This window comes from Neofelis nebulosa, chromosome X, assembly GCF_028018385.1.
Source record: "Neofelis nebulosa isolate mNeoNeb1 chromosome X, mNeoNeb1.pri, whole genome shotgun sequence".
Classification (NCBI taxonomy): domain Eukaryota; kingdom Metazoa; phylum Chordata; class Mammalia; order Carnivora; family Felidae; genus Neofelis; species Neofelis nebulosa.
Window position 1 is genome coordinate 127,709,090 of NC_080800.1, and position 16,203 is coordinate 127,725,292.

Genomic DNA, 16,203 nt, shown 5'->3' on the forward strand with positions numbered 1-16,203 from the left:
ACAAGATCCTTTAAGTATAGGGGTCAGGAAGGGCATGTTTGAGGAGGTGGAATTTGAGCAGAGATCTGACTAATTAAAAAGCAAGATTTGCAAAGATCTCATAGAATAACATTCAAAGCACATGAAACAAATGGAAAAGTCCTGAGACAGGAATAATATTGGCATGGTCGAATGAGATGTGAACAAGCAGGGGAATAATAGAAAATAGGGTTATAAAGGCAGGGCGCGAATGTAACATGTAGGACTTTGTAAGGCCCAGGGGTTTGGATGAATTTGGAATTCATAAGAAGTGAGCAGATTTGGGACTTATTTTGGATGAAGAGTCAACAAGACTTGCTGATGGACTGGATATTAGAGATAGGAAAAGAAAAAAGAGAGCAGCTAAGGATGATTCCTGTGCTTTGGGCTTGTGTAACTGGGTGGCAGTCAGGCCAGGACACAGAAAATTAAGAGGGAAACCAAATCAAGACTTGACTTACACACATATTAAGTATAAGATACCTACAAAATGATTTGAGTGAACTAGATTCAATGGGACAAAAACATAAAATAGACTTATTTTGCATAGTTTTTAACTGTGTTCTGTGCAGTTTCCCTTCTAGCACTTTGAATAGTCTCCAAATTTCTCCAGTAACCTTCACATATCAGCAGTATCATATTAGTCCAGTGATACCAGTCTAGACCAATTAGTCCAGTCTAGTAAAATATCAAATGTTTGATGTCTCCTGCAATTTAAGGGTCCTTCCCTCCTTCAGCTAAGTCCTGACAATTTCAGAAACCTATGTTCTCATCTTCCTCTCCTAACCCTCCTCCCCGACTCACCTTACTGCCTCTGGGCCCTCTAAGGTTGGAGCTAGGGAGAAAAGGACAGGGGCGGAAAAAGAGGCATGATTGTTCCGGAAGGAACAGTGATAATGTGGCTTTGGCACCCCTGGTTGTGGGACATGCCAAAATTCTGTGTCTTTCATCCTTAGGGAATTTATACGAGTTCTTTGGAGACTCTCTGTCTCCCAATCATGCTCTCTCCAGCTGTCACTTGTATCTATCTTCTCAGTTTTTGCTTCTGACAATACAATCACAGAGACCTTTTCTGGAGTCACCCAGCCCTGGTAGGAAGACATCCTGGGCAGGATCTTCTCAAGACAAATCTTGTCCTATGACCTTGCTCATCTCACACCTAACAGCAACAGTGCACTTAGCTTCAGCTATAACCCACAATCCTTATTATGACATCAGGGGAAGTTCCCCAAAGACTCTGGCCTTGACAAATTTTCCAGATAAAAACCAGGCACTAGTCAGAGTCTTACAAGCTCCACAGGTGTTATGTCAAGCCTTCTAAGTGGTTCTCCTAAGACCTCCTTCACTACACCTTGACATGAAGATGAGGCCTCCCTCCCCTGTGGGGTGGAGGATATACGAATCACCAAAACTGGTTTCCAAAGAAATCCTCAAGTCTACATTATTTCATAAGTTTCTAGTCATCTTTTATATAGGCTGGAGGTGCATGATGGGCTAAGGGTTGTAGAACCAATTTGGGGGCACCAGCTAAACAAGTCCTAAATATGAGGACTGATATTTCTCTTTAGAATTGGGGGGGGGTGCTTGTCACCTAGAGCTCTCAGAAATAATTCTAAGGTAGGAGATGTCTCATCTTAATATCCTGTTACGTTCTTACTTGATATCTAAGTGGGCATATCAAGTAGGCAGTGTGAACTGAAGATATAAACCTGGGAGTAACTGGTATAGAGATGGTGTCTTACAATTGTGATACTGGATAACATCAGCTAGGGATAGAAGCTAAAGAGAAGATAAAGGAAGCCCCGGTCCAAGACCCAGAGGACTCTAACATCTAGAGTACAGCAGAGAAGGAGGGCCTGGCACAAAGATGGAGACTACTCAGTGTATTTCCCTGACAGGTGGTAGTAAGGGAAGCCTAGCCCTCTTCAACTGTAGCTGGGAGACTGGGGGATCCTTGTCAGGACACCAGACACAGATACTCAGTTTCATAATACACAGTCAGTGTTGTTTCCATTACCCATCCATGGTGGCCTGGGCTTGGCAATGTTGAAAAGGCGATCTGTAAACTCTACAAACACAGTCTTTCTGTACATGACTGATGTGTTGAATGGCAAAGATCTTGGCACCCCAGGGGATAACCTGTGTGAAGAAAGGAAAAAGTCATTCATTTTGGTGACCTTCTTTGAACCCATTTTGAAAAGCAGCTGAAAGTAAAGCTTCTATCCCACTCTCCTCTACTGTTAACAAGGCAAATTGGAAATTGTGTATAAGCCCCTGCTATAGCTGAATATTTATGTGTGCACAAAACGGGATTACTGACCTTAGAAAAGAGACTTCAGAGAGATCTCTCACCTCTTCCACCACACAAAGGTACAGTGAAAATATGGCCATCCATGAACAAGGAACAGGGCCCTCACCAAACACCAAATCTACTGGCACCTTGATCTTGGACTTTCAGCCTCCAGAACTACGAGAAATAAATGTCTGTTGTCTGTAAGCCACCCAGTGTGTGGGGTTTTGTTATAGCAGCCTGAGCTGAGAAAATCCCTAATATCTATAAAACCAAAACACTGTTTTCAAAAGTCATCCAGGGGCACCTGGGTGGCTCAGTCGGTTAAGTGTCCAACTTTGGCTCAGGTCATGATCTCGTGGTTCATGAGTTTGAGCCCTGCATCCAGACTCTCCTGTCAGTGCAGAGCCTGCTTAGGATCCTATGACCCTCTCTCTCTCTGCCCCTCCCCTGCTCATGCTCTCTTTCTAAAAAATAAACATTTAAAAAAAAGTCATCTGAGGGGCACCTGGGTGGCTCAGTCAGTTGAGCTCCGACTTCAGCTCAGGTCATGCTCTTCCAGTTCCAAGGGTTCAAGCCCCGTGTTAGGCTCTGTGCTGACAGCTCAGAGCCTGGAGCCTGCTTCAGATTCTGTGTCTCCCTCTCTCTCTCTGCCCCTCTTCCGCTTGCACCCTGTCTTGCTCTAACTCTCTCTAAAATAAATAAGCGTTAAAAAATTTTTTGAAGAGTCATATGATACATTAGGTGCCGTTTGATAAAATAAATCATAAATTGGTACATATACGCTACATCAGCAAAAATTCCTTTGCCAAAGCAGGCACTACATGGTCCTTCAATTTCATCTCTAAAAGAGGGTGACTTTAAATAACTTGTATTCAAATTTTGTCAGTATGTACCTCAAATTATACTTCCCTTCTTAGGGATACCAGGAATATCACAGAGAAAATTACTGGTTCCTGACTGTTTCCTCTCTGTACCTGACAAGTTAGGTTGTCGTGCTCTGGGGCCCAGTCTAGGTTAAATGATCAAAATGACCAATGTGAATCCTAGTGAGAAAGGTTCCAGGTGAATGGTTGAAAATATGCACTGGTTGAAGGTGACTAGTGCCACTCATTTTCACACTCAGAGTCATTGGGCAGAAACCATACGCTCCGTGCCACTGTGCCATCACAAAACACATATGAGAAATGAACATGGAAAAGGAGATACACACTTAGATATGCAGAGGTGTTATTTCTTTTTCACATTTGACATCAGATTTCAATCTCATATATTTGAGGAATAATTAAAAATGACCTCTTATGGTTAACTGTTCACAACTGCACACTAGGTCATTCGATGCCCCTTTCTCCACTTAAAACCCGACTCTTGTTTTCTTGTAACACTGGAAAGGAAACAGCTGCGGGTCCCTTACAGCCAAGTGGGGGTGTATACACACAAAACAGTGGGTGGCATCTCCGTACACCATGGTTTGGATGGCAACATCTGGCTTGGTACACAGGATAGAAAAGGGTAAGAAGAGAGAAGGAGGTCTCATTATAAAAGAAACTCAAATGCACTCCAGCGTCCCCCCCCACCCCTGTGGTTGAAACTGCTGAGTCAGCAGCCCTGTGTGCTCTCTGCCAGGTGTCAGCAGCTGGAATCCGACTGTGGGAAAGAAGGTCAGGCACTACCCATCCATCCCCTTCCACTTCCTGGCTAAGGAGAAGATTCAGGGAATTGGAGTGAATAGCTGGACAGGGACAGGAACGTAGGCTTTCAGACCAAGGCCCTTGGTACTCAATGTTCACTTAACCCATATGTTGTCAAACTCATTTCTTGGTCATCTGCATAAACCTGCAATCCGTGAAGCAATACTTCTTCAGTCCGAATAATGTTGGACACAATTCAGTTGCCATGCATAAGTTTCCTCTGCACAACATTTTCTGACTTGGTTGTGATTACAATGCGAGTTTTCATCTATCACTCCACCAGAGCATAGCACACTCCCTGAGGAGCTGAGCTTGGGGTGAATGTGTCAGCGGGGCTTATGAACTGTCATTTATCGTTCATGCTGCTTCTCTTCACCTGGTGATTACATAACTGACTCTTTTCAAATGTAATAATTAGGTCAATGCTTCTTGATTTATTTTTAAAAGATAATACAAACACAGCAATAAGACCAGGGTGAAATAGTGCAGTTCTAACATCCCAATCTGAAAGGAATTTTCTTCTATATTATACAGAGGAATCTAGCATTAATAGACACTCAGAAGTAGCGTTTGGTGTAAGCATTTAAGGATGGGCAGAAGGTTTGTGTGTTGGACGCCAAGGACCTTCAACAGAGAATATTTTCAGCTTCAAAATTAAAAACAATTGTGACCTCGTGGCGCAATGGTAGTGCGTCTGACTCCAAAATTGAAAACAATTTTCTTTTTTTAAAAAAAAATTTTTTTTAACGTTTATTTATTTTTGAGACAGAGAGAGACAGAGCATGAACGGGGGAGGGTCAGAGAGAGGGAGACACAGAATCTGAAACAGGCTCCAGGCTCTGAGCTGTCAGCACAGAGCCCGACGTGGGGCTCGAACTCACGGACCACGAGATCATGACCTGAGCCGAAGTCGGCCGCTTAACCGACTGAGCCACCCAGGCACCCCCACATATGGCTTTTTATGTTGACTTCGTTTCCTTCTATTAATAGTTGTTGGATGTTTTTTATTATGAAATGGTGTGGAATTTTGTTAAATGCTTTAGATGCATCAGTTGAGATGATAGTGTATTATCCCCTTTATTCTCTTAATGCTGTGTCTTATATTGATTGATTTTTGTATGTTGAACTATCCTTGGATTCCCAGAATAAATCCCACTTGGTCACCGTGTATAAATCTTTTCATGTGTTGCTGAATTTGGTTTGCTAGTATTTTGTTGAAGATTTTTGTATCAATGTTCATAAAGGTATCAGTCGGCAGATTTCTTGTAGTGTCTTTGTCTGGCTTTGGTATCAGGGTAATTCTGACCTTAGAATGAGTTAGGGAGTGATCTCTCCAATTTTTGGAAAGGTTTGAGGATTGGTGTTAGGAATTTAAAATTTTTTAAAAGGCAACATAACTTAAAAATCAGACTTCTGTTTTCCAGTCTAGCATGTAAGGAGTTTATAAGTCACCATTCCATGCTATCAATAAGTAAAAAGGTGAACAAATTGAAAAATCAACAACTCTTCTTAGGTCCATCAGAGAAGTGAAGTCACAGGGCAAACTGCTGCCTCCAAAATTAGAGATACTGGCTGCCAAACACAGAGTCGCAACTTACCAGAGCAGAACCCTGAGGCACAAATGTCTGTGGGAACCAGTGCGGAGGTAGGAAAACCTGAAGGTAAATTACGAACTACTGGAGACTCAGTGCAGGGTGTATGAGAGTTAAAAAATCTCAGGGTGGCCTGAGGCCCCCACATTTTTGTGCTTTTTACCTCTAGGAGTTCTACTAGGTCCTCATAGTGAATATCAGAAAAAAAACTCTCCTCATGCTTTTAGCAGGGGAGGGGGAAATTATTTTGCCAGAGCCTAACACATTGCAATTTTAATCACAGCCTAATCCACCTGGGGGAAGGGAAAACCCAACATCAGTCTGCTTTAGCCTTCTACATGGAAGAGATACTCTCGCCTCCTCTAACCATCCTGTTCCACCTAAAGAAGAAAACTTAGAGGCAACGGTGAAGTTCACAGTCCAGGGACACAGGCTCACCAAAAGACTGAAACCTAATCATATAACTATAGAATGCATCCTCTCCCCCCCACACCTCACCACTACATTACTAAAGATCTCATTTTTCACAGTTCCTTTTACCCAGGACAGCATGTCCACTTTTGAACAAAATATTGTAAGCCACACTAAAGGGCAAAAAAACCCCAACACAGGTTGAAGAGACTGAACAAGAAGCAGAACTACAACTAGAGTCAGTATGGCAGGAATGCTGGAAGTGTTAGACCAAGGACTTTTTAAAGACTGGGATCAACATGCTGAAGACTTTAATGGACAAAGTAAACAACATGCAAGAACAGATGGATAAGATAAGCATAAAAAAGGAAATTCTAAGAAAGAACCAAAAGCAAATGCTAGAGATCAAAAACACTGCAATGCAAATGGAGAATGCCTTTGATACATGCACAAGTAGCCTGGATATGGCTGAGGAAAGAATCTCTGAGCTTGAAAATATGACAGTAGAAGCTTCCAAAAATTAGAAGCAAAGAGAAAAAAGAAACTGACAAAAACCAGAATAGGATATCCAAGGACTGTGGGACAACTACCAAAGTTATAACATACACACAATGGGAATAGCAGAATAAAAAGAGAGAAAGGAACAGAAATAATATTTGAAGCAATAAGGAGAATTTCCCCCAAATTAATGTCATGTACCAAAACATATGTCTAGGAAGCTCAGAGAACACCAAGCAGGACAAATGCCCTGAAAAAACTATCTCTAGGCATATCTTTTCAAACTTTAGGTAATTAAGGATAAATAAAACATCTTGAAAGGAACCACAGGGAAAACACCTTACCTAAAGAGGAACAAAGAAAAGAATTACATCCAACTTCTCCTCAGAAACCAGGCAAGCAAGAAGAGAGTGGAGTATTGCATATCTAAATTGTTGAGAGAAAAAAAAAAAAAAAACAAACAACCGACCTAGAATTCTGTACCCTGCAAAATTATCCTTTAACAGTGAAGGAGAAATAACGACTCTCAGACAAACAAAAATTGACGGAATTTGTTGCCAGTAGAGCTGTCTTACAAGAAATATTACAACCAACTATTCAGAGAGAAGGAAATTAATGTAGGTCAGAAATTCAGAGCTACATAAAGAAAGGAAGAGCACTGAAGAATGAAAAAGTGAAGAGAGTATCCACCACAGAAGAGGCACCAAACTACCAAGTAGACTAACTTAGCCAATTGGTATTAGCCAGCCTCTGTCATTGCAACTCCAATCCTGCCAAAATGGACATATGAATGGAGGAGCCATACGGGAAGCTATGCATGGGTGTGACAGCACAGACTCACCAAAGCTCAAATGTCCAACTTTCCAGCAACAGAGACCAACACTAAGCCCCTGATATGTCACAATTCCTCAAAGAAACTCTTCAGATAATTAGTGAGCCTCAATAAGCACCGATAAGCTCCCCCAATAAACTTCCTGTGTGTGTGCACACACACGCACACACAGACACACACACAGACACACACACAGAAAAAAGCGGACACTTTTTTTTCATTTGTGTGCTTATAAAGCTATAAAATCACCCAAGGAAGCACAGATGTTATCATTATTTGAACAATGTTTGTTGGAAAGACTCGTTTTCATCTGAGTTGTTTTCAGACAATTCACTGTGAGCTGTAAATCTGTGGAAATGCCGCGGCCCAAGGTTACAGATATAAGTAGCAGAACATTGCTCAGAACTACTGAAAACTTAACAGGCACCAAGGTGCTTTACAGTGAAAGGGCAGGTATGAATCTGTAAGACGTCTTTTGTGAGGCACGCAGTTACCCCCCACCCCCCAACGGCACAGAAACACTGTGGCGAAGGCAGGAGGAGAGAACATCCAGGTACACGTGAGAGTGGAACCAGCCGGTCGGTCTTCGAGTTTGTGTCCCTGGAGCTCTGATGAGGGATGTGGCCCAGAGATGTATGTTTGAACGAGGCTGGTGTGAACTAAAAACGCAGACAGCGCAGACCTCGCACGTAAGTTTCCGGGAGTCACCCCGAGCAGCAACGGCGCAGAATGGGTGAAAGATGAGGGCCACACACAGACACAGCAGCCGGCCGCTCACAGGAGGAGGCTCTGTGAGCCCCAGACGATGTCAAAATCAAGACAGAAAGGATTCGCTGAGCAAACGAGCGAGATCTCCTTTTCAGAAGACACAAGGGTTTCAGTGAGCCTGCACCTAATAGGTTGGCATCCGTTCACATGAAGTAAAGACTGATGGAGGCACGAGGAGAAGCTGGCCAACCTACAGTCACAAAGGAAGACCTGAGGACCTCCGAGAGATCCAGTGGCACACTGGCTAAAAACGCCCCTTGAAACCGTGCGTTGTTTGGAGTAGACCTGTCCCAAGGAGACCGACTGCGGTGGGGCCGAGGTGAGACTGACTTAATGCTCACCTCCCTAGCCTCCCTCCCCTCCCTCCCCTCCCAAGGAGCGCTGCATTTCACTCCACTCCAGGGTTTCCAGGACACCCAAGACAGCACGACGTCATTGGGAGCAGCTCTGCCAACTCAGGGCCATGACAAATGACTTTCTGTACTGGCTGAGGGCCAGGGGCCAGGGTACTGATAACGAAGCTCTCCCAGAAAAAGGAGCTGATTTAAGGAGGAAGGAATGAAGATCTGCATGGACCAGTGGGCACAAGCAGGCTGCATGAGCAGCTTGTCAGAGACCCATATCATTCACTCCTGTTCTACTGATACCTCTACTTCAAGTCACACCCATCGCCATGTGAGGGATTCCTGATGACCAGTTGCTAGCAGAGGAAGAACCCTCAGCTTTATTTACAGATGGCTCAGCTTGATATGCACATACTAGCCAATGTTATCGAAAGGTAACATTTTGTGTAGAAAGAGAATTGGCCTGAGGTGCAAACATATACAGACTAATGGACAGCAGCAAATGGTTTGGCTGTCTAGCCAGGCACCTAGAAGTAACAGGACTGGAATATCAGGGAGGAGGATATCTGGGGTAAAGACATATCAATGAGTGGGCACAAAACAGAAAGATCTTCGTGTCATACATTAATGCCACCATAGAGCTTCTACCCTGGAAGAAACACAAAACAATAATGTAGACAAAATGACTGGCAATTAACATCAGCCAGCCTCTGTATGGGCCACCACAGTGCTGGCAAAATGTGAGGTAAGTGGCGATGGGGGTAGGGGAGAGAATTTATGCATGGATCCAAAACCATAGGTTCCCACTAAGGCCAATCTACCTAGTGCTACCCCTGAAAGTCCAACTTGCCAGCAGCAGAAACCAATGCTGGGTGCCCAATACTGCACTGTCCATCATGGAGACCAGCCAGCTCGTCAGTGGCAAGTTGACTGCACTGGACCCCTTCCATCCTAGAAGGGACAGCACTTCATTGTGATAGAGACATGTAAGTGTTTAGTCTTTCCTGCCTGCAAGTCCTCAGCCAGCCCTGCTATCTGAGCTGTTACAGAGGGTTCCATTCACTGATGTGGGATCCCTTATAACATCATGTCTGACCAGGTGACCCACTGTACAATAAAGTAGGTGCTGGAGTGGGCCCCTGACCATGACATCCATTGGGTTTATCACATGTTGCCACATCCAGGAGCTGCCAGACAGAGAGAGCAGTGAAGTAATTTCTTAAATCACAGCTAAAACTCCAACTTGGGGCCAGGGCCCTGTGAAGATGGAGGGCCAATTTCCAAGGTGCTGTACATGCTGTACATGCGCTGATGGTTCTGTATCCCTGGGCTAGGAACGGAAGAAGGGCAGCAAAAGCAGCTCAGCTTACTATCACCCCACTGTGACCCTCCTGGGGAATCTGTGCCACCCCTCTCTACAGCTCTGAGCTCAGCAGTATAGAAGGTCCCCACAGCAGAAACGCTAAAGTTTCAATGAGTGAAAAATTGGGGGGCCACCTGGGGCTACTCATACCAAAGGGGCAACAGGCCAGAAGAGGAGTCGTGGGGGCATGATTACAAGGCGGGAAGCAGGGGTAGGGTACTGTCACACGCCAGGCAGAAATGTGCCCCTTCCCAAGGGCGGCCACCCTGCCTGAGAGGCAAGGTGCAGGCCCCTGGGACCTGGAGAAGCTGCCGCACAATACCAGTGAGGACGCGGCAGGTGAGCGGGTGGGGGCGGTGACGAAGACAGACAGGAACTGGTTCCAGGTTCCAGGAGCCACCGCCGGGCCTATGGTCGCGCCCCGCACAAGCTGAACCAGAAATGCTCTTTCCCAAAGCAGCCCGAAGGCCCTTCCCAGGGCAGGCCACGCCCCCTTCCCAAATCAGCCCCCAGGCCCTTCCCAAGGCAGGCCACGCCCCCTCCCAAAGCTGCCCGCAGGCCCTTCCCGGAACAGGCCACGCCCCCTTCCTGGGAGCCTCCCGGCTACTCCCAGGATAGCCAGTGCTTCCTGATGGATCAGGAGGAGGCAGAAAAGTCTGGCCCTGTTGGCCCAAATGGGGCAACTCAGAACGGTGGCTCCGGCTCCAGAGCTCCCGGTAGGGTCGGCCTGCACTGCTGTCCAGCTTCTCCCCGTGCCCACCCCTGCTTCTTCCCTGTCCTTCCCTTCCCTTCCCCAGGACTGGTCCTGTGTAGGCGCACTCTAAATGAACTTCCTGCACGTTAATCTCTGTGGCACAGCGAGCTTCCAGGGAACCCAACCCCATGGTATTAACTCATATTTAAATGTGCTCTAATTTCATCCATCTCTAAAAATTTTCATGGCACTAGCTTCGGTATAGACCTAGATGGTTTTTAGTCGTGTAATAACATTATCTGGTACCCATGTCATCAAGTACACTCCTCTCTTCAGTCCATTTGTGCCATCTCCTGGCCACTTTGACACTTATGTCCTTCCACAGTCATCAATCAACTCGTCTCTAATTTGTTCCCTTTTCGCTTTTTCCAAATTGTCTCCTTGGTTCTGTAGGGTCTATTCCACCCAGTTTCTCCATTTCAAGAGATAGGTATTTTTACATCCTTAGCATAGTGCTTCCACTTTAATATTTCTGACTAAAATGAAAATTTAAGACACAGAAAATGTTTACTAGATGAACAACTTGGAAGAACAAAGAGGGAACAGGATCAAGAGCACACAGAAAACACTTTTTTCTCCCTCTAAGGAAAGAGGCAAAAATCAGAGGCTAAAGAGATAAGTTTGTGGGACAGAGAAACAGAAGGCCTAGACCCTATTCCAAAGGAACATGGTCCACAGTAGGGACACTATTCAAAGGGACACACCAGACATTCCTAAGAGCACTCGCACCATCCATGTATGTGATTCAGTTCTGAGATGAGCGTATACGGGACCATGTATAGCTCTCCAGGCTAAGACCTTTTCTATCAGAGTGAATAGTTTCCACTGAAGCAGAAACACGTGATGTATGTGCCTGTCTCAATTTCGGGGTAATCTGCACAATAAGTGACAAAATGTTCCAGGGTTCATGGGTTTTACTCCTTCCTAACTTCTGTGGGATTTTGTTTGTGCATTTCCCTTGGGATTTCATATATAAATCTTGCCAAATATATTTGGCAACAATGTCCTTCACATGAACTGTTCTTTCACATTTTATCTAAAACTAATCGGAAAACCTATTATATTCCCTGACCTTTGCTTAGAAGTTGAGCAGCTGCAGGAACAGATAATATAAAACTGAATTTCCCCAGATGTTTATTTCAAAATTTGGCAGAGCTTGTCAGGATGTGTCCAGAGTCAGTTTATCCTGTTAATCGGTATCAAAATAATCTAGACTATAAAATAGTATCATCAAAATAAAAATTCTATTCACTTTTTCCTGGTAAAAATACATGTGACTGCCTACACAACAAAAGAAGGCTAGATAACAAGTACACCATTTTCTCCATTCAATTAAAGTTTATACTATTATTCACTATGCCTCAGACTGCATGCTAGATGGAAGATACAATACAAAGTACAATGTATTGGGGCACCTGGGTGGCTCAGTCAGTTAAACATCTAGCTCTAGATTTCAGCTCAGATCATGATCTCGTGGTTCGGGGGTTCAAGTCCCGTGTTGGGCTCTGTGCTGACAACAGTCAGCCTGCTTGGGATTCTCTCTCTCTGCCCCTCCCTGCACTTGCACTCCCTCAAAGTACAAATTTCTTAATAATTTTTAACAATGCCAACATTAATGGATAAGTGGCTAATTGTTCAGTTACATATCAGGCCTCTACTTTAGGGTCATTAACACTTCACAACTGCAAGCCATATAAACTATAGAAAGTACTTGAATCCATTCCTCACATCACACACAAAAATTAACTCAGTGTATTAAAGGCCTAAATGTAAGAGCTAATATTATAAAACTCTTGGGAGCAAATATGGGTATAATTCTGTGTGACCTCACATTTGGCAACAGTTTCTTAGATATGACATCAAAAGCACAAACAACCAAAGGGAAAAAAAAATAGACGAATTGGACTTCATCAAAATGAAAAACTTTGTGCTGGGAGAAAATATTCAAAACAGGTACATCTGAAAATGTATCCAGAATATATACAAAATCCTTAAAACTACAAAATAACAAGACATACAATGCAATTTTAAAATATGCCAGCGGCACCAGGATGACTCAGTCGGTTAAGCGTCCAACTCCTGATTTCAGCTCAGGTCACGATCTCATGGTCGTGACATCAAGCCCTGCATTAGGCTGTGTGCTAAGCATGCAGCCTGCCTGGGATTCCCTCAATCTCTCTCTCTCTCTCTTTCTGCCCTTCTCCCCAGCTCACATGGTCTCTCTCTTTCTCTAAAATAAAAAATAAAATGAAACAGGCCAAAGATCTGAACAGACATTTCATCAAAGAAAATATAGGAACAGCCAATCACACATGCAAAGATGCTCAGAATCTTTAGTTGTCAGAGAAATGCAACATCAAGTGTTATCCAGGATGTGTTGCAACTGGCACTCTCATGTGTTGTTGGGTGGGAGCAGAAAATTGTACAACCTTTCTAGAAAATCTGTTGGCAGTGTCTTACACTTAAACATGCATTTACCATATGATCCAGCAATTTCATTCCTGGATATTTAACCAAGATAAATGAGAACACATGTCCACACAAAAGCTTGTACAGGAATGCTCATAGCTGGTTTATTTATTAGCCCCCAAATTGGAAATAATCCAAAGGTCCATGTGGCAGTGAATGGATATAAAAATCGTGATATATTCCCATAACAATGGAGCAGTAAGCAGCAATACAAAGACTAAAACTACTTTGTGCAGTAATCTGGATGAACATCCAAATCATGATGGTAAAGATAAAAGGCCAGACACTGAAGAGTGCATACTATATAATTCTAATGACGTAAAAAAATTAAAAAGTAAAAAATGAATCCAGAAAGCAGCTTGCGGGCAAGGGCCAGATCAGGGTGGGGAGACCCACTGAAAAGTTGCAGAACGATTGACATAAATGTTCTATCTGTTGATTAAGGTGGTAATTACATAACTTGTATGCACTTGTCAAAACTTATCAAACTGTACATTTAAAATCTGTATGTTTTATCGTATGTAAATTATACCTGGGGTAGGCAAAATTTTGTTTCCCTTAACCTTTGCTCTTTGGTGTTATGCCCATGAATATGTTACATGGCAAAAGAAATATTGCAGGTGGAATTGAGGTTGCTAATCAGCTGATCCTGTGAGGGGGACATTATCTTGAAATATCTGGATGGATCCAATATAATCATGAAAATTCTTAAATGTGGAAGAGGAAGGCAGAAAATGTCAGAGAGATATGGTGGAAGTCAGACAGATTTAAAGCATGAGAGAGACTTGGAACTTCAGAGAAGGGACTAAATTACAAATGAGTCTGGAAGTGGATTCTCCTCCAGTAACAAGGGCAGCCTTGTCCACAACTTAATTTTGGTCTTGCAAAAGATGTGGTATACACATACACACACACACACACACACACACACACACACACACACACACACACTATAGTATTACTCGGCAATCAAAAAGAATGAAATCTTGCCATTTACAACTACGTGGATGGAACTATAGGGTATTATGCTAAGTGAAATTAGTCAGAGAAAGACAAATATCATATGACTTCACTCATATGAGAAATTTAAGAGACAAAACAGATGAACATAAGGGAAGGGAAGCAAAAATCATATAAAAACAGTGAGGGGGACAAAACATAAGAAACTCTTAAATACAGAGAATAAACAGAGGGTTGCTGGAGGGGTTATGGGCTAAATGGGTAAGGGGCATTAAGGAAACTACTCCCGAGATCATTGTTGCACTATATGCTAACTAACCTGGATGTAAATTAAAAATTAATTAATTAATTTAAAGAGTTTTGGTCTTGTGTGACCCTGAGCAGAGTGGCTAGTAGAGTCCACCTGGCTTCTGACCAACTAAAACTATGAGATAATAAATGGGTGTTGTTGCAAGCTGTGAACTTTGAGTAATTTGTTATACAGCAATAACAAACTATTATGATACTCAAAGTTGATCCAAATACTAAAAAATAACTTCACAAGCAGATAAAAAATGTAATTAAAAATGATGCTCCTAAATGAAGTTGGTTATTTCAAAAAACTAATAAACTTGATAAGTCTCTAGCCAGACTTATCAAAAAGAAAAAAAGGACCCAAATAAATAAAATCACAAATGAGAGAGGAGAAATGACAACCAACACCACAGAGATACAATTACAAGAGAATCTTTTGGAAAATGGTATGTCAACAAATTGGATAACTTGAAAGAAATGGACAAATTCCTAGAAACCTATAAACTACCAAAATAAAAACAGGAAGAAATAAAAAACTTGAACAGACAATAACCAGCAAAGAAATTGAATCAGTAATCAAAAATCTCCCAACAAACAAAAGTCCAGGGCCAGATGGCTTCACAGGTGAATTCTACCAAATATTTAAAGAAGAGTTAATACCTATTCTCTAACTATTCCAAAAAATAGAAAAGGAAAGAAAACATCTAAATTCATTCTATGAGGCCAGCATTGCTCTGATCCCCAAACCAGATAAATCCCCCACTAAAAAAGAGAATGACAAGCCAGTATCCCCAGTATCCTTGATGAACATGGATGCAAAAAATCTCAATAAAATACTAGCAAACCAAATCCAACAATATATTAAAAGAATCATTTACAACACTCAAGTGGGATTTATTTCTGGGTGGCAAGGGTGGTTCAATATTTGCAAATCAATCAATGTGATACATCACATTAATAAAAGAAAGGATAAGAACCATGTATATGATCTTCTCAACAGACACAGAAAAAGCACTTGACAAAGTACAACATCCATTCATGATGAAAATCTTCAGTGAAGGAGGTTTAGAGGGAACATACCTCAACATTTTAAAGGCCATATATGAAAAACCCACAGCTAATGTTATCCTAAATGGGGAAAACCTGAGAGCCTTTCCTCTGTGGTCAGGAACACGACAGGGATGTCCACCCTCATCACTGTTATTCAACATAGTACTAGAAGTCCTGGCCTCAGCAATCAGACAACAAGAAATAAAAGGCATCCAAATCAGCAAGGAAGAAGTCAACCTTTCACTATTTGCAAATGACATGATACTCTATATAGAAAACCCCGAAAGACTCCTCCAAATAACTGCTAGACCTGACATACAAGTTCAGTAAAATCGCAGGGTACAAAATCAACATACAGAAACGTGGTGCATTTCTATAGACCAATAATAAAGCAGCAGAAAGAGAAATTAAGGAATAAATCCCTTTTACCACTGCACCAAGAATAAGAAGATAACTGGGAATAAACCTAACCAAAGAACTGAAAGGCTTGTACTCTGAAAACAATAAAACACTGATGAACAAAATTGAAGGCATCACAAAGAAATGGAAAGACATTCCTTGATCATGGACTGGAAGAACAAATATTGTTAAAATGTCTGTACTACCCAAAGCAATCTACACATTTAATGCCATCTCTATTAAAATACCAATAGCAGAGGCACCTGGGTGGCTCAATTGGCTGAGCATCCGACTTCTGCTCTGGTCATGATCTTGTAGTTTGTGAGTTTGAGCCCCACATCAAGCTCTTTGCTTGACATCGCGGAGCCTGCTTGTATTCTCTGTCCCCCTTCTCTCTGCTCCTCCCCAACTTGTTCTCTTTCTTCTCAAAAAAAAAAAAACACTAAAAAATGCCAATAGCATTTTTCACA

The 16,203-nt window shown here is 42.6% G+C and overlaps 1 protein-coding gene across 3 annotated transcripts in view; it reads right to left on the reverse strand.

Annotated features, from left to right (window-relative positions):
- F8 (coagulation factor VIII) overlaps positions 1-16,203 on the reverse strand; it is a 123,290-nt gene that overhangs the window by 98,342 nt on the left and 8,745 nt on the right. For all 3 annotated transcript variants that reach the window (XM_058713286.1, XM_058713285.1, XM_058713287.1), the window contains one exon: positions 2,036-2,157. In XM_058713286.1, coding sequence (XP_058569269.1) covers positions 2,036-2,157 — 122 coding nt within the window. The remainder of the gene's footprint in view (positions 1-2,035; positions 2,158-16,203) is intronic.